Raw genomic sequence first — 20027 nt, forward strand, 5'->3', positions numbered from 1 at the left:
CTCTTAAAACTACACAAGTAATAACAGGCTCGACTAACACACAAAACAAGACCAGGATGTAATCGCCCCAGAAAGAGAGGACGTGAGCCGAGATAAGAGCTAACTAACCCAGCTTGGACCTCAGAAAGCGAGTGAGAGATCGTCCCACTTTGATTATGAACTCTTGATAGTATTTATCGATAATGTTAGCGAGCAAGCAAGCTAAGGTAAGCCATCTGCAAGCCAATCTACCAACCACAACAGCCCCGTGAGTCTGGATGAATTAGATGTTAATAATAATAATAATAATAATAATAATAATAATAATAATAATAATAATAATAATAATAATAACAACAACAACAACAACAACAACTTTATCCAGGACTCAGAATGGAAGGTCCATAGCACACAGAAAAAACAAGACAAAACAACAACAACATAACAATAAATATACAGTACATAGATAAAAAATTTAATTTAATTAATTTTTATTTTTATTTTAATTAATAAAAAAAGTCAATATCTTTCACTTGTAATATACAAACAGGAGCTCCAATGTCTCCACAGTCTAGATGTATACCTGACCGAGCTAAAATCATTGTGGGCTAAAGCTTGTATAATACTATTTTAAGAGACAGACATTCTACATATGTATCGAAAAATAAGATTTCTTACAGGTAGGCACCCCAACATTAACAAACATTTGACTAGCACTACACCATCTTGGTTGTTTTAAGAGCAGTCTCATGCCATCATTATATGCTACATTCAGCCTCTGCATGTTCTTTTTGCTGTAAGACCGCCACAAGTGGCCAGTATATAGCGGTGTGCAGAATGCTTTGAATAAGGCTACCTTAGCATAAGCAGAACACATGCCAAATTTACGTGCAAACACATTTTTTTGCCGCTATCAAAGCACCATAATCTGGCCGCGAGCCAGATATTATTGTTGGCGGGCTGTTTTGGCGAGAGTCCATAATCACAGAGAGAATCAATGTGTTTCACTTTTCAATGTTTGTATAAACTTTATCTAATGTGTTTATAATGGACTGTGGTGCAGAAACTGTGGCTTACATTTTCCATGTTGTCTGTCAGTGGCCAAGTCACAATAACATTTACTGAATAATTAAGTAAATATAATTTCTTAATAAATATACCTAAAGAAACCTCATTTCTTGACTGGCCTCTCTGCTGTCTCAGAAGAGACACCTTTTGTGCTGTGTCAGCCACTGTAGCTATCCTACGCTCTATGAAAGGTTAGGGGGACAGATGATTGGAAAACCCTCGCCACTAGATGCCACTAAATCTTACACACTGAACCTTAATGTATTGGTGTAATTTTAGTATAATAAAATATTATTTTTATATTCTTAGTATAATCCTAAAATTTCATATAGTAGTAAACTATAGAGCTTACCACTAGTATAATATTAATTCCAATCGGACAAAAAAGCAGTTTCATTTTTGTGGGTCCTTTTCACTCATTAAATCCTTGTGCAAGAAAACGGTCTACATTGTGGGTAGCAGTGTTGGGCAGTAATGCGTTACTGGAATATTATTACTTTTTCCAGTAACTAGTAGTTACTATTACTACTTACTAGTTAACAGATTACTATTTCCAAAACAGTAATATTATTACAGTTACTAATCCAAGTAATGCTGCATTACTGGACGCACCATCCTTGATGTGAATGCGCTGCAGGTCAACAGTACCTTATGTTGTTCAAGTCAGCTGTCAAAAAGCTAAAGGAAGAATGGAGAAGGAGGGAGAGAGTTGTTCTTTCCACAGTTGGAAGTATCACCATTACTCCGTCACAGTCTAAGATGCAAAGAACATTGTCGTCCGTTGTAAACTTTGTGCGACCAGCAAAAAGCTTTTAACTGTGAACAATCTAATTTACTTTTAAAAGATTCTTGCTGCTGTCATGAATATCATATTACTTAAAAAGTCGGGAGACACTATTTTGTTTGGGGGTGGGTGGTGGTGGTGTTAAAGTAATATAGTAAGTTATGAGTAACGTAACTAGTTAGATTTATCGCCCAGTAATAAGTAAAGTAATAATATTACTTTTTTAAGGAGTAATAAGTAACTAGTAACTTATTACAATTTCTGAGTAACTTGCCCACCACTGGTGAGTAGTCTTAGTAGTGTTAATGCTAAGTAGCCAGTCTGTCTGACTGCTGGGCAGGACATGCACAGTGGGTTTATCAGAAGCTCATATTAGACTGAGCCCATAAATAAATGTAGAAAATCTCTTTTGGCAAACACAGTGTGGATTTCACTGACAGATGGCCTTGATAGAAGTGAAAATTGGGGTCCTTAACAAAAACCCTTGTATGGCAATGCAGCAAAAGTCAAGCATATTCAGCATGGTGACAGGCACACCAATTAAAACAAACTCACCTAGCCAAATACACCCCGCCTAATGACCTACTGAGTTGTGGAGCAGCACTGCAGAGAAGCACTAAAATAGCACAAGCTCATGGCTAGAGGGGGAAGATTCAACAATATAGGCTCCCCTACAGAACACAAGACAAAACAGCTTCCTCTTCAACACCAAGTCATTAATATCTGAAGAAGTCCTTTGGGTGAGGGACGAAACGTCTTCCAGTATCTTCAACCAAGTCCAGTTGCCCTTGACTTTAACCTTCATTGGATAACTATGACCTGGATGACTGAGAATCTTCATAGACATCATTAATATCACAATTACAGTATGTGCTCTGCTAACAAGCATCAGAGAACAATGAACATAACCACTTTAAAATGAAGCTAAACTGACATTTCCTTTATGCCTCTTTTGCACACTTTCCCTTAGTTTCTGGTTGCTGGAGCAGCAGCACTGTTCTCTGGTGTGCAAACTCTAGGTTAAAATATTCAACACATGTAGACGTACCATTGAATGTGTTAGGATTACTGTCTGCATACCAGCTTTCCAGCATGTGTGTGGAATAGAGATTGTGTTTGCAGAGAAGGGGGTGGGGAGGGTGGGGGTCGGGTACAGCAGAACTGGCTGCTATAACTCCTGAAAAATAACACCTTCCAGTACTTTGCCCTTGCTCTGGTCAACTATTTAATCACATCAATTAATTAATACACAAGAATCATCACAGTAAGCTTTGATACGTGGAAACAGGCTGGTTTATAGCAGCTCTCATATTCAAGACCTAGCAAACTAATTTAGCAAGATGTCATCTTTCCTGAAACCAGAAGATGACATCAAAATAATTTGCACCTCGGTGGCCTTCAGATATGCAATTCATTTAGCGCCGTTTTTTGTACCATGCTTCATTGTCGTGTCACAGTTTTCACCAAGTGTGCTGTGGAAAGTTGCATCAAGGCAGAAACCCGACACTGGGGATTGACTGTACCCCGTGACTTCCAAGGTTCTTGCAAGCCAACACTTGGGCACCATATTTAAAATCCGCCCTCTCCGTCAATGGACCACTGCCCAGATTTAAAGGACAGAGGGCAGGAGGAGGCTGTCAAAAGCTCAAATGACCAGCATTAGTGACCATATAGCACATTACACTGTGGTTTGGCTCCTATAATCTCTGACAACTGCAGTCTCTACAGATTAAGCATACAGTCAAATAAGCCTCTATGACTTTTAAAGACAAAGACTTGTGTATTGTAGTTCTATAGATGCATTATGTAACCAACTACTTGACACAATCTCCTCAAACATGCTGGGCAATATAATAGCTATTGTTATTATCATCATCTCTTAGAAATGCAATTTACTATTACGTGTAAGTCTTCCCCAGGGGAGCTGTATCTGGGTATTCATTATTGCATCAGGCATTTAGACATTCTGACCCAATGACACGGTGCCGGCTTGAAGCTCTCTTGTAGGGCTGCACGATTTGGAGAAAAAGTCATATTGCGATTATTGTAGAAAATATCGCGATATAATGAAACAAATAGTGCCATGCGTCTGCTTGCTCGTTATTAAGGAAAATGCACAAAATATTGACAGTTCTAAACTTGAACAAACTTAAACGAGCATAAGAAGAAATTGTTTTTTTTTGTTAACAGTCCAAAAATACTTATTTTGCCACATTGTAAAAACAGCTTTGTAAAACACTCATCACAGAAAACTCTACAGTGACTGGTGTACTGTGGCTTGTGGCATGTGGGACTTTTTGAACCAGGGACAGATACACGATACACCAGCAGCACCAAAACAATCCACAGCACACATTAGGTAAACAAGATTACTGAACAACATTAAGAACAATAACTAACGGGAGCGTGTTGCTCTGAGGAGGAGGTGGCTAGAAGTAGCACATACTGGCTCAATGGCATCCTGGCTCTAGCTAAATCTTCATCGGTCCACTGCAGATGCTCGTTCCACAACCTAGAGGAGGAACTAATGTATTACTGGTTCCGAGGGACAGAATTGCGACACACCCGGTCAAGGACTGTCGAGCTTTCATTTAGACAGTGTCTCTGTGGAGGCAGCAGCCGGTGGCGTGGGGGGGGGGGGCAGGGAGACAGGGGTGCATTATGTGCTTGTTTGTATTTCTAGTATGTTATTTTAGGTCATAATCCAATTTTAGTGTTTATTCACTACTTGACACAAACACTTCTGATTCTGTTTTCAAATGTGTGGCTTGTGGATCGAAACTACTTTTTCAAATTTTTATGAACACTTCCTTCACTTTCCGTGTGTGCAACACCACACACACCTTCGAACGAACACTGTATGAAACTGACTTTTAGGAACAGGTACAACCACTTCCTTGAACTAGGTTGGACTAGGTCTACTAGTCCAACCTAGTTCATTCGAAGCATACTAAGAGGCTTTAAGTAGGCCTTTATACTCTTAGTCCTTGCTGACAGGTGACAAGAAATCACTAGTATTTCTGAAAGGGCAGGTTACACTCAACCAAATGGGAGATGCGTTTTCCTTTCCACAATGCCTATATAAAGACAATATGTAAAAACAGAACACTTTTTTGAAAAATGTGCAGGCAATTACAAAGTGCAAGTGAGAAAAGGGGTCCTGTTGAGGTGACTGCATGAAGTTAGCAGGCCTACTGCCCTGAAGGTAGAGGTGTTACCTGATAAGTGGGTTAGTATTGCTGTCAAGACATGCTCAGCAAGATGATAGGCTTCGGCCACCCATTCGTCAATGGCTTCTACCTCTTTGGAATACGTGCTGTCAAACACACGACCGCTTTGGGAACATGGAGGATTAGGGACTGAGGTAAAGGAAGACTGCTGTATAGATAGAGCAGTGGAGTTAGCTTTGTCCTGGTCAGGAGAAGCCACCTCCTCCTCCTCTTGACTGCTGCCCAGCTCCTTGAGAGCACTGATAGTAAGCTGTTCTTGTTCGAGATCCATTACCATGGTAGGAGGGGACTGGAAAGGAGGCAAACCAGTTTTGCAGAATTCTTTCTTAGAGGGAACACTTTGGTGCGTGCCGTCAGGTTCTTCATCCTGCCTTGATTTCAGGCACTCTCGCATGAACTCCACAAAGCTATCTGCAGGCTCAGAAACTGGGCTCTCCGGGTCAATGCCTTCTAGGTTGCTTGTTGTATCAGGTGCATGGTGACCTGCTTTAGTGTCTTGCTGGATCTTTGAGCCAATGTTCTGTGCTGGGAGGGAGTTGCCATTTGTTATGTTATCTGAAACAATGTCAGTGGTCATTTTCTTATTGAAGTCTTGCTCAGTGACGCTTAGTGTCTCACTTTGGAAAGAGGAATATGGGTTTGGGGGATATTCTCTTAGAGATGGATCACCAGCTGGCTCGGGAAAGGCATCATCATCAGTCACTAAAGTGAAATCATCTAGATTTTGACTGATCTCTGTAACATCATTTTGTGCAGTGTTTGCATTTTGTGTTTCAACATGGATTTGAGAAGGATCAGACAGAAACCGCTCCTTAGCATTGTTTAGCGCTTTATCGTCAATGTCATCCAAGGGAGAGGATGCATCATAATCATAATCAAATGATTCTCTGTCATATATATCATCTTGCATAAAGCTGGACTTGGAAAGAGAAGCGGTCTCCATCGGAGCCTCTTTTGCAGCCGTGTTGCTCTTTTCATCCACTTTGGATTGGGTGTCAGAAGTTGGTTCCATGAATGTAAGCTCAGTCTTGCAAGGTTTGTCCAAGATATCATGCGCTTCATCTGACCACTCGTCGTCATTGTCTGGGAAGTCCACTTCTTCATTTGTGACTATAAAAGGAGAGGGTTCATCATTTCCTTTGTTGGGAATTGTTTGTGATTGTGCCTGGGAGGAATCAGACTCAGAGGCTTTTGAATCCGTTTGATTGGGTAGGGCCTCAGGATTTGATGCAAACTGATCCTGATGGACTGTTTCAGGAAGAGATGCGAGTATCTTGTGTTTGGGAGAGCATTCGACATCAGAGTCCACAGGAGAGGATGGAGGAGAGTAGCCTTCCATGAATTCCGTTTCTAAGGGACGTGTCTTGGGTGATTCATTTTTAAGGACATCTGGCTCTGGTTCTGGGGTCTTTGGAACCTCTCTGGCAGGGTCTTTTACAACCTCATAATCCTCATCTTCTTCAGCTTCAAGCTCCATTTCAAGCTCCTCATCACTGTAATTTGGCTCGTCAGTCTCAATAACATTAATAGTGGGAACCTGCATTAGCTTCCTCTCCGACTTTGGAGGAGGAATCACCTTTTCCTCACTGGGAAGATTGTGAGCTGCAGAAGCAGGGGTATTGGTATGATCACCTGAAACTGCTGGATCAGAAGATGGAGAAGGAACAGATGTAGGAACAGTGACACCATCTTCAATGACAGTATCATCTGACTCTCCTGAGCTGTCCGCTTCACTTGCCTCTGGGGGTTCCAGATCTCCAGTCCAACTGGCTTTATTGTCATCTGAAACATTTTGTTCATCTCTGCGAACTGGTGGGAAGACAGGCGATGGGGAGCCAAAGCCTGCAGGAGGTGCAGGTGAAGCAGGAAGCACTGAATCGAGATTTGATAGAGTTTGGACACCTGATTTTTCCTGCTGATCCCACATGTAGGCTGTTGGCAAGAAGTTAAGGTCAAACTCAGACTCCTCCTCAACACTTGGCTGCTTCTGTGGTTCACTGAAGTCATCTTTCAGTTTTGGAGCTTCAAGAGGAGAATCCATGAAAGCATCAGGGACACTGGCAAAGGCAGCAGGAGCATCAGGTATGACTATGTCAGCCCCCTTTGATGCCACATGGTCTGAAGTCTGGGTGCCTTTAATTAAATCTACAGCATCAAAGTCTGGGACAGGAGGTAAATGAGCCTTCATCCACTCTTCTGTTTCTTCAAATTCATTCACTTGTCTTAAATCCCCAAGTACTTCAAAGGGGGATTCTGGTGACTCCTGATCTGCAGAACCTCTTTTCTGGACAGTTGGCGTAATTTTCTCAGTGGGAGATTTTGGGTTCTCAGTGGGAGATTTTGGGGTCTCAGTGGGAGATTTTGGGGTCTCAGTGGGAGATTTTGGGGTCTCAGTGGGAGACTTCTCATGGTGGCGGTCTCTGAAGTGAGAGAAACCTCCATCACTTCTAAAATCATGTTCTTTCTTTTTGGCAGCAAGTGCTTCAAGTGCCTTTATTCGCTCCGAAACAGGAGATGTCTTTATTGGTGAATCCGGCTGTCCATCTGGCGGCCCTGCTTCACTCCCGTAATGACCAGGGGTGAATGAGCCAGGTTGAGAAGGAAAGCGAAGGGATGTCGCTACACCTTCGCAGGGCTTGTCGGAGCCCAGGACCACTCTTTTGTCTGCATCACCATGCATGAAGACCGACAGTGAGGAGGAAAAAGGAGGGGTCATATAAAATCACAGACACTTAACTCACGTGCACTTCTAATATCATTCAGCAAGGCCTTAATGTTGCAGCCCAAGCATTCATGCATAGCATCATGGAAATGTCATGTGTCTTCTCTTTCTGCATGCTGCTCATAACTACTCTAAAAAGTTGCCATCAGGTAGCACTCAGTATGGCAACTTCATCTGAATGATCAAATGAAGCAGCAAAAGAAATAAAATCTAACTAAGACTTATTTTAAACCGCTGTGTAGCTATGGTGACTGCATGTCAGTTGCAATTTGGATAGGAATCATATGACTTGCTATACACTTGCAGGTTTGAAAGCATTTTCTTTTTGATAGTGTTTATTTGATTGCTTATTATTTTGTATAATAATATAGATTTCCTCATTGAAACTGAAGAGTATTTCATTAGTGCATGCTTAAGTCCCTACTATATTTGAAAAAGGTTTTGATTTGGAAACTGTTCTCTGTACACAAGTCCAGCTAAAATAAATATGGTGGTAGTGTGTTATTGTGTTTGATGTGTAATTTAAAGTTTTTCCAAAATCCATGACTGTGAACCACTCTTTCACATAATCTGAGCTTTGACTTAAGCCCCCAATAGTTTTTGGCTGTGTAAGGCCATATTTTTATCAAGTGGAATGTTGAGGTTACCTTCAAAATGTTTACTTTTGTAAAAAAGTGTTGATTTACAGAACACAAAATACACTTAATACACCAATACAAAAATATTTAGCAAAGTGGGCAGAGACTGTTCGACTTTGCACTGTTGTCAAACTCATCCAACAGTAGCTCCTCTGTAATGACTTGTAACATACAAAACAAATAGCTGCAAAACTAAAAAATAATGGCTGTGTTTGAAACAGGCTAAACTGCTATCTCACAGGACAGCGAGGCATCGAGTGCTGTTCGAAATTGCTCGAACGATCTCTTCCCGTCTCCTGAGGTGCCTTCAAGCTGCCCCAGTAATGGCCAGTTTTAAAGGCAGCATCAATGATGACTTGATGCTGACTATTACCCATAAAGCAGCGCGTCTGCGGCCGCCGGGGCTTTCGAAAACTGGTCAAGATGGCGGACAAATGAGCCGAATTTGTACACAAATATACGTTTTGTAAGGTTTTTAGTAGTTTTTTCGCTTCGATTTTTGAAAATCTAGCGAGAACTAAACACTGAACTATCATATTAGCCCGTGACTAAACAACCAAGTTTGTTCAGTATGATTTCTGAGGCGTCTGTTAGCCGTTTGGCTTTTCAATAGCTAGTTAGCTTATGTTAAGGCTAGCGTCTCTTCTGACAACCAGAAGAGACACACGACGGCGTGCTGACGTCACACGTTGCTGTAAGTGCTGCCCTAGAAGGCTGTTCGAAACTAATGTAAACAGAGCTGCCTTCACTTGAAAGTGATCCCTTCTGAGGCAGCTGTCTATTACGGTATCAAGGCAGCGAGGCAACTGCCTTCCGTTTTCCTGAGCTTCACACTCATTCAGAACCAGCTAGTCCAGAATGGGATGAGTGGAACACCATATCCCAACACATTCTTTGTTGATAGACTGAGCAAACAAGTGCATCAGTGATCTTCAACAGCAAGTAGAGAGCGATAAACTAATCACAACAGAAAACTGTCAGTAAACCTCAAATGCAACAGGTATGGAATAGAGTTCTTCCACCCACCCTAAAGGTTCCCGACAAAGTACGAGGCTGTCCTGTTGTGAAAAACATTAAAAAGGATACTTAATGATTCCAATCTAATACACTTTTGGTTAAATTCAGCGAATGTTTCCTAATTAGCTAGCTCTCCGTTTTGTGTGTGAAAAGTCTGCTTTCCCTACGCAGTTCTGTCTGTCTGTAATTGGGTGGCTCTTAGGAGGTAGAGCGGGTTGCCCGTTAATCGGAAGGTCGGCGGTTCAATTCCCGGCTCCTCCAGGCTGCATGTCAAGATACCGAACCCCCGAATTGCCTTTCTGTTTGAGCACTTAGGCTCAATGAATGAATGTGTGTGAATGGTGAATGCAGATGTAGTAAAAGCGCTTTGAGTGGTTGAAAAGACTAGAAAGGCGCTATATAAATACGGAGCATTTAAATGGAACACAAATAAAGTGGCTTGATGCAATCCCAACAATACTGTTCAAACCAAATCAGCAACAGGTGGCAGTAGCACGCTTGCGGACGGGAACAGTGGCAGAGAGAAAGTTGTAAACACTGGTACATTCGAACATGCTGGACTCATTACGTGGCTCTAGGCACTGTCCAGAAGGAAAGATGGCCGAGACAAAGCCAAAGAGGAATAGGTCTGATGGCCTCCAACCCTTAGGGAGGAGAAGCAGTTTCTGTTAAACCTGTTGTCTCCAGTATTTTCTTTTGTTCTTTGTGGTGTTAGGCAAGTTAGAAGGTAATGATATGAGTTGTTTTGTTTGTTATTTTGGCTATGCTCGGACCAATGTCTAGATTTACCAGATTGGTGAATAAATTAATTTCTGATCTAGAACACATCATTTGTGTCATTGGTCGTTCCTGGGAGTAGGAAAAGGGGTGTAACAATCGGCCATGAAGGATGAGCGTGGCGGTCAGTTAAAATTGGAATCGACAGGTCAGATTGAAAAAAAAAAAAAGAAAAAAGGATTTGCCCATGAAAATTGCAACTGGTGCACAGACAAGGTTCAACCTAACTAACAAAGTACATACAAACAAAAACTTGAGCAAATGGCAAGTAATCAGCCAAGTGCACAATGCCCCTCCTTAACATTTGTCTTATCCAGCAGTACTCTGAACAAAGTGAACAGCACCAGTCAACTTTGCGCTTGTTAGGTGATTTTAGTTTTAAGACAACTCAGGTTGTTTTTTCCACCATCTCAGCAAGAACTGGACTATTAGGACAAAGTGTTGCAAGATCGTTAGTAATACAGATCTGCATGTTAACATGCATTTATGTCAAACAACAGAAAAGAAAAAAGGATAAAACTTTAAAACCCTCAGTGTTGCATTCATTGTCGTGGTCAGTTACTCGCTACATAATCAGGCTATTTGTTAACTGCCTATTATAACATCAAAATTATGTAATGTTCCGATAATGAAATGGTGAAAAACACGCCAAGAGTTAGATAACACTGCTGTCCCCGTGTAGTTAATCAGGTCATTTAAACATCACTGTTTTCTCAGCCACACAGCTCAGGAGTGTTTTACAGTCACAATGATAGCAGGGCCCCTCATCAAAGCTATCCTGGAAGCCACACAGTTCCAAAGTTGTTCTAAGCAACTGTTCCAACAATCGCAAGATCTGTTTCAGCACCAGTGATCTCTGATGTCATTCACCTTGATTTAACTTTTACTCAGCTAGCACTCTTAAAAAGGTTATTGTGATCCATTAGTTTTATTCTTCAAGTGAACCTTGGATGTTAGCTGTATTGTCAGCATGATCCCGTGACCCTACCCTCCCCTACCATTAGACAGACTTTTCCACTGATGCCCAACTGACTGGTCCACTTTGTCTTGGATAGGACTGCTATCTCCCCTGCACCACAATACAACGCCTTGTTCAAACTAGGCCACATAAATGGACTTTCCATCTTGCCAAGAGCGTTGTAGTCCTTTGGCTCTGTACAAGTAAACAAATTCCAAAACAGCTATCACTCTGAGAATACATCCACGGAAGTGAGATACAAATAGGGCTGTATGATTAGAACCTAACCATAGGAATACTTCCAGGAGACTATAATTCAGGCTTCATGAATATGGTGCAGATAAAGCTGTCAATAACTTTGTTTTTCAATAGGCCACTAGGCATGTACCATCTAGCAAATAAGGCCTTCCACATATGAGTTATGTAATTTCATCTCTGCAGTAACTGTGGTTGAGTGATTATGTAAGTGGCCCGAGTATCAAAAATCATTTGTTACAGTTCTTTCTACCCTAAACATGAAATTTCATTCTTGACTTGGGATCAGCATATGTGACAAAACAATCTCAACTTTTTTGAGCCCTCAACTAGATTTTATGGTCTTTGGTCACGTCAGCATTGGTTATGTGATAACATGTGATTGTACATGGTCGTGGGGGATCAACCCTTGTCTCTCGGTTCAAAGACACTCAGAAAAATGCAGCATATGGACCCTTGAGCTGAGATTATTTTGTCACAAATGTTCTACAAATATTAACATTTACTACTCTGAAACATACCCCAGGAACTAGTTTAGTTTGATACACTGTCTTTACCAAATTTCCTCAGTAATCACCCCAAAATAAAGAACAAAAGTTCAAAAATGAAGGTATTTAAATTGAAACCCCAGGCATTGATTTACTGATAAACCATTGTAATGCATAAGCCAAATGACATTTCCCTGCTGAGAAGATGATGACTCAGTAAGAGTTCAAATTCCACAGGGTGTAGTCACGTCCTGTCATTCCTCACTTAGAGTGTATAGGCTGGATGCTTGTGACATAGGTGTGCAATGGTAACGTGTGATAGGGTTGGGTGGTATGACGGTATATACCATACAACGGTAGAAATGTGTCCACTGATAGAGATTTGGCAATATCGTTTTCACCCTGGGAGCTCAGTGTTTGCCCTACCGTTGCCTTAACTGCACCCCTTCCACCCAAAGAAATATTGTATTCATATTATCTACCTTCTTTATGTGCACTAACTTCATTTCAGCATAAGAGTCTTTACTGCGTTTTGCTGTTATTGACGGTCATGCTACACAAGTTTCTCTCCTGTTTGCTATGTGTGTTTCACCTAGGGCGGGGCTTAGCGCACAGAGAGGAGCAGAGAGACAGCTCAAGTTGGTATAGCTGACGACAACTTGTTATGACATTAGGCAAATTTCTGCAGATTAAAATGCCATAGGCTTAAGCTAATTATGGTGACTAGCAAAAAATTGTTTTGTCTATGAACATTGATAGTTCCCCCCCACCCGGCATAGTGTCTCTGCTGTATATTCAGGGCTGGCTAGCAGGCTATGCAAATCAGAGTTAGGATACTAGATCAGGATCTCTTACTGTATCGTGGTATATCGATATTTACTGTGATATAGGAATACTTTGTGGCTCATGAGGTGGTCATCTACTGTAATCTATATCTATCCTAATATAACCATTTAACAATCACTCCTTTCACAGTATTGGCTACCATTTGTTTACACAAGTAGAGAATGTAACAAAAATCACAGCGCAAAAAGAATCTGACAATAAAGAAGCAAAGGTGTTCAAAGAAAACCTACTTTTTAACACTTAAGCAGGGATGTGACACATGCACAAAGCCTACGAAGCCATAAAGCAGATAGTGGGGTGGAGGGCGAGTGAGCAGCCACAGGCAATGGCAGGCCCAGGCTGCTGGGCGGTGGATGATACCTCCGGTGCCGCTCATCCTCCGGGGCCCAGTTGCTAACGGGGTGGGAAGCTGAGCTGGGATACTAGGGCAGCAGGAAGGTAGGACCAACCTCCCCCTGCCTCCCGGGACACCAACTGATCCATTTTTAGGTTTCTGCTCTTGTGCGCACAATGTGAACTTGAACTCCTCTGCTTTCTTAAAATAAAGTGGCAATCTTGGGATTATCTTGAACCTACAGAGTGCTGATGACCTACATAATGCTAGCTAGCAGGCAGTAAAGACTGAAATGGATCAGATTGCTAGCAGCTGCAGAGGCAAGGTTTAACAGATCTAATACTTGGTGTCTAAAGATTCTGGACCTAGTTGAGCAGCAGTGTATTCTGAAACAGTAAAGACTGGTTGTGGTTTGAGCTAGTGACTGCTGGTGATTTATGCCAATTTGTCATTTCCAAGGAAAGTGAAGCACATTAAATCAAAATGTATCACATGTGCAAGTATCTGCACAAGCTCTTCTGCTGCTCAGACTATGTCTATGCACAGGTACATTTACTGCAGCCCTAATAATAAAACCTGTCAATATGTCAAGATGGTTATTTATGGCATGAGCTAGAAAGGTTTCATCTAAGTTGCAGGGGGGTTGGTCGTGGTGAAGAAAATTACCAATTCCATATGTCATTGAAAACAGGAGGAGTTGTGCTGCATGACTAACTTACAATTAGTGCAGCAACTGAGAGTCGGCAGTGTTGGAAACAGATGGAATACCATGCCAAGGTTTGTAGGAAGAGGGGTGGGTGATGACCGGTCGAGCTGGGAAAGGAGCTGGGGGATCACTTTGTCGTTGGTTTCCTTTGCAAGCTCGTTCTATTTTTATTTGACTGAGAAGCAGGAGAGGGGCACCAGAAAGAGGGATGAAGTAAAGCAGTTCAGCAGCAGGCCAGCGGAGTACAGGACAGAGGGAGAGAGAGCAGGTGAGCAGCGTAAGAGAACCATACACTTGCCTTGAGGAGACTGAATGAGAGATACAGGCGAAGAGGAAAGAAAGGAATCTGGAAAAATAAAAAGGACAGAAGAATGATCATCCTAGAAGAAGAAGAAAGGAACTCCTATCCACTGCACCCAGTCATTCAAATCAAGGGAAAACAAGAGTTAACTTATCTTATCCAGCCTCAACAACTCTACATGCTACAAAAACGACTTCAAATAAAGACCAGGAAATACAATAAAAATACAAATCTCATTTACTCTAATAAACCTACAATGACTTTAACACATGCACTTATACTTGCTATGCAGGCAAGACCAAAACAGTTTCCTTAACAAGCAGATAAAAACACTTCTCACTTTGCTTTAGTGCTGGTATGATCAAACACAAAATACCTACAACCGAAAGACCACCATTTCTTCTTTAGGGCTTCTCCCCGTGCTCTACGTTGCTACAACAGAAACCAGCGGGACTCAAGATTTCATGTACACTATATGACCAAAAGTACAGTGACACCCATGTCCACATACTTTTGGTCGGGGCTGTTTTTTCATGGTTTGGTTCAGGTCTCTTTGTTAAGGGAAATCTTACAGCATACAACTTAAGACAATTGTTTTGTTTGTCTGTTTCAGTATGGCAATGCCCCCGTTCACTAAGCAAATCCAGAAAGACATGTTTTCCCAGTTTGATGTGGAAGAACATGGCTGGCCTGCACAGCATGCTGACCTCAACCCCATCCAAGACCTTTGGAGTAAACAGGACTGTGAGCCAGACCCAACATCAGTGGTGGACCTCACTAATGCTCTTGTGTCTGAATAGGAGCAAATCCCTGCAACAGGTTCTAAAATCTTTGCAACCATTTCCATTAAATGTTTGACTTTGCTTTCTAAATCCAGCCTCCATCAAGGTGAAGAGGAAGTCACTGGAGTTCACAGCTCATTCTCCTTCGTCAGACAGGTTAGAAATAGCAGGAAAGAAATATCTTGAGTCATGGGTAAAAATGTATGAGAGTTTCAGGTTTACTAAGGGAGGTGTGGCATCTCCCTTCAGTTGAAATGGAGTTTGTACAGGCTGGGCAGGTTGCGGCGCAACATTCCTTCTCTAAGATTCATGCGGCTGTTACACTCTTCACACACCACACCTTCACTCTTTAACCAAAAGGCAAGCTCAACTTAATTGTGTTCACACATCTGTCACAGGCAAATTGGTGGGGGGAGAGTGAAGACGGCTGTAAGAAGGTAATAGCCACTACAAAAACCCCAACATCAATATGAAATAAAATATCATTCACATCTTTATGCACATCAGTATTACAAACCTGCTTAAAAGCCACGGTTCAACAAAACCATGAGATCAGATAATTTGAAGAATGCATTTTAGAATCACAATAACTTTCACTACTGACAAATCTGTACTAGGGCCAAAAATGTTATCACAATCAAACGTTTCATATTTTTCGATATCGATAATTATCACGATAAGTATCAAATCGTTATTTCCATAGAGTTTAAAGGCTGATTTATTCCCTGGAGTGAAAGTTGAAGAAACCTGATGGTTAATTGTGGTTTAAACCTTTCTTTATGGACAACACTTGATGCCTAACAGTGGATCTCTTCACAAATCTGAGGACATTCAAAACTGTTATGATAAAATCTTTAACAAATATGCATGAGTAAAATTAAGTAAAAGCTTTTTTCAGTCCTTTTTCCTCAACAAAATAAACATCTTAATAAAAAAACTCTTTCGTGTATGATTCAAGTGAATAAAATCAAACATTTATTGAATATTTATTGAACATTTGTAATGTTGTAATTGAAAAAAATTATATTGCGATAATTATTGTTTTATTGTCCAGCCCTGATCTGTAAAAAAATACCAAGTTGGCACACAAAAATAAAAAATGAAAGTATGTAAATTATGGGAATAGGTATTTTCATTAAAATGAACTCTACTGTTTGAATGTGGTTGATGTGAAGCTTTTTAAAACAAAAACACACCAACATACAGATGTAAGGAGCACTGCACACGAGAAAAAACACAGCTAAATACATGAATGGGAACTGACTAAACAGACAAGAAATAAGATTTCTACCTATGCAACCAGAGCAGCGGGAAATGCCATAACGTTATTAATCATCCATCCATGGTGTTGATAAGACAGTGAGTATTTGTACTTGTCAAGTTGGAAGTTATTTATCCCGTGTTTGGAATGAGACTTGTGGGATGTTACACTGTTGAAATAAATTATGAATGAACGTGTTCCATCTTCTTACTGCTGTTTGGTGATGGACATGTGAACAGCTGCCTGCAGCTGCTGGGGATAAGGCTGAAGAGGTCAGAGACTGTGGGCTGTACAGCCAAAACCCAGGAGCTAAAAGAGGCTGAGGGAAACTGAACAGCTGGTGACAATTCTCTTTGGGTTTGTTACAACAAGCGTCCCCTTTCACAACCACATTGTTAATACTATGTCCAATGGTAGAACTGATTAGTCAGTTTGTCTGTGGGACAAGCCTGCTCTCGTGCCAGTCTACATTCCAAATACCACAGTTCTGCGTTAAATTGGTCCCTGACGGATAAGAGTTGGAAGTCAGCTTTGCCACTGTGGCCCCGGGCTTCATAGGCTCATCTCTCAGAGGAAGTGATGGTGCAGGGCGGGTCTGCTGCCATGCCTACCATTCCTGCCGTGGTGCTGCAGCGATCCTGTACTGTCAGCCCTGAGGGCTATCTGATTGCCTGTGTGACCTCAGTGATACGGTCAGTCCGCTGCAGCAGGGAGGGGAGGGAGGAGGGTTGTTTTGGCAAGACAAGTGCAGAGAACAAGGGAGGCTGAACGGTTTTTATACCAGATATTGCAATTACGATTCCATTTGCAATTTTTTTTATTGAAGTTTTGCTAAAGTCCAATATTCACTGCCAGTCTATTTTGACAGACTCCCAATCATACATCAACAATACACAGTTAAAACGGAAAAACCACAAACACACAACACAAAAAAAGAAACAATTCAACTTCGTAGCCTACTTAACCGTAGTGGAAGCACAAAAATCAACAACAACTGAACAAATAAGCTAAATCTGCACATCAGCAAAATCAGACGGGCAAAACGCTCTTATTCTGAAATGCTCCTTGTGGATATGTAACGTTAGCCTGCAGAGAGCGGAACGGGCTCACAGAGAGCTGTTCTCACACACAAAATGACAAATTAACAACACGTTAACAACATGTAGGTTAAACGCCCCGCTGCTGAAACACTTCAGTGTGAGTTGACGCCAGACAAAAACGCGCCACAGGTTCGGCTGACGCCATTATCCCACGTTTTACTCTAGTTTCGTTTGTTGTTGTTGCCCGCTTTGATTGGTGAGTAGGACCGTAACAGGAGGCGCATGGCACTTGTGATTGGTGAGCAAATCTGTCACAAAAGGATGACAACGGAATGCATGACTTTAAAATGGGTCAGACGTGCTGTATAATTAAACTGCATTTAAATCGCTGTCTTCACGATTAGCTATTCGCGTTCTTTCAAATCGCAATTTTGATTTGAAAACAAGTAATCGTTCAACCCTATTTTGCTTGTGTGTAAGGTTGGGCGTTGTCTACAACATTTCTATCAGACATGTCTACATTAAAACATAGTGACGGACGATGACATCGGGGGCGCGTGCGCACGCAGATGTTCGTTTCGGTTGTTTGTCTGCGTCATTAACAAGCCCACACGGCTAGCGGGTGGAAAAATACAGGAAAAAAGACTCTTTTAGACTTTATAAACTTTATAAAACATACTGCTGATGGGGAAAGTGGAATAGACAGGGAATAGACGGCGGGATGGGGGGGACTGAGTGTGGGGAGAAGAGAACTCCGAGGAATGTGCAAAGCAGATTTAAAATTGATATAAATATTTACATAATACATATTTAAAAGTAATAATAACCTGCTTTCACACGGCGGTCTAATGTGAAAAATTTAGATTGTGTGCTTTTCTTATCTTGATCATTAAATCAAAAGCATGTTTAATTCAATGACATATGAGTTCACTAAACAACATTAAAAGAGAATGTTAGGACAATGGTCACCAAGAATAAATAAATAATTCATTCATTCAAAAATCATTATTTCTTTCTAGTTTAAAGGCTGATTTTTGCTCCTGAGTGAAAATTGAAGAAACCACATGGTTAATTGTGGATTTAAACTTCTATTTATGGTCAGAACAATAACGTAATGCCAAACATCACTTCACACATCTGAGGTAGAACATTCAAAACTATTCTGATTTTTTCAACAAATATGTATGAGTAAAGTTAAGTAAAATCTTATTTCAGTTCCTTTACTCAACAAAATAATTATCTTAATAGGAAAATTAATTTTTGATTTGTTTGTGATTCAAATTAAATAAATCAAACATTTATTCAACATGTTATATTATTATTATTGTGATAATTAATTATTTTATTACCCAGCCCAAGATACTACTAACTAGAGTAAAGCAGAGGAAAATAACAGTTATTCTTCACATCATTTTAGCAGCACACTCTAAAAGGTAATAAATGAAACTGAAAGGTGGGGTTTGAAGCCTCCAGGAAAATAAAAGTTAGTCTGCTCATGTTAGAACCTTCCTATGAGGAAATGTGAGCATAAAGACAGCTGCCACGCTGAACAGGGAACTACAGTTATCACACCATGACCTGAGGGTTACTGTTTAGTGCCCGAGTCCTGCAACAACTTGTGTCAAAATATTTTAGTACTTTTCAGAAAATCCCCACTGGTTTCCAATTGCAGGATTATACATAATGCAGCAATACATAGATTGATTCCAGCGCCAACTTCCTCTGAAAATCTGATGCAATGTAGTTTGAGAAATGAGGTCCTCATTTTGAAGTGTGCCACTTCCTTTGTGACTAGTTTCCCTCATCAGCGTGCAAGTCAAGTGAATGGGCTCAGCTACAGACAAAAGCTGGAAAGGCGGGCCAGGCCATCGGGTAGCTGTGACGTGCACATACGGACAGATAAATCTAGTGTAGATTACTACGAAATATTTTACAATTGAAATGAACAGAATCATGCAACATGTCCTTACACCTAAACAACAACTACATATCCCCCAGTGGAAAGTACCACTCCAGAGACAGGTGTATAAGTCACATGATTTCAACATGTGGTTAACGTGAAACGGTCGCAGTTTGGTTAGGTTTATGAAAAGATCATGTTTTGGTTGGTGTTTCTCTTTAATCAACAACTCTAAATAAATCGATGTTGACTTAGTTTCACGGGACTCAAACAAAGGTCTCCTGGTTGAAAGTTATGAGTTATTTGACTTTCTCGCTCTTTATACTACGTCACCTGACTTCCTCCTTCGCTCCGGTCATACAACCACTCAAGGTCCCTGCCACAATAAAGGGTAAATATGGCTCGTAATAAGATGCTTCAATGAGCGACCTATACTGTGGTTTAATCTGGTGAGGACAGGCTGGAATCATGCCATACTCATCACTCTGCTGAAAACCCAGAGTATTGGGTTTATTATTTCCAATTGCATCAACGTTGCTGTTTTTTGATCCAAGTTTAGCTACTGCCATTGCAATCTTCACTTCCTCAAATTAAGAAAACATACCAGGAAAAAGAAGGATGCCATTTAAGCCACTGGCGGGATTCAATGTGAAGCATATGTTAAGAAGCGACTTTTGACTGTAGCTCAACTGTGATTACAAAAAAAGCAAAGTGGAAGCAACTCAAAAGAATTACTGAAAGAAAACTGTATTTCTGCTGGGAGGCTTGTTACTAAAATATGACTGTTCTTCTTGCCTTTACCAGTCATTTTACTAATATATTACATTTTAATCATGTAATTACATCATAGAGAATGAGTAACAGAGTGAATCATTTCAAACCTGTCTGCTTAAAGAGTCAAAAACCAATATATCATAAGCTACAGATTAATGTAAAAATTA

At 40.9% G+C, this 20027-nt stretch overlaps 1 protein-coding gene across 3 annotated transcripts in view; it reads right to left on the reverse strand.

Moving 5' to 3' along the window:
- The window catches only part of rtn3 (reticulon 3), a 41461-nt gene that overhangs the window by 18376 nt on the left and 3058 nt on the right, over nt 1-20027 (reverse strand). Inside the window, exons 2-3 of one of the 3 annotated variants that reach the window (XM_038732858.1) lie at nt 14101-14148; nt 5050-7725 (exon numbers count right to left, since the gene is read on the reverse strand). The exons of 1 other annotated variant lie outside the window; for it this stretch is intronic. In XM_038732858.1, the coding sequence (XP_038588786.1) occupies nt 5050-7725; nt 14101-14148 (2724 nt within the window). The remainder of the gene's footprint in view (nt 1-5049; nt 7726-14100; nt 14149-20027) is intronic. One more of the 3 variants, XM_038732856.1, reaches the window with a different exon arrangement.

Source organism: Micropterus salmoides, unplaced genomic scaffold, assembly GCF_014851395.1.
Source record: "Micropterus salmoides isolate LMB-PRFRI ecotype aquatic unplaced genomic scaffold, ASM1485139v1 Ms_hic_scaffold_2, whole genome shotgun sequence".
Classification (NCBI taxonomy): Eukaryota; Metazoa; Chordata; class Actinopteri; order Centrarchiformes; family Centrarchidae; genus Micropterus; species Micropterus salmoides.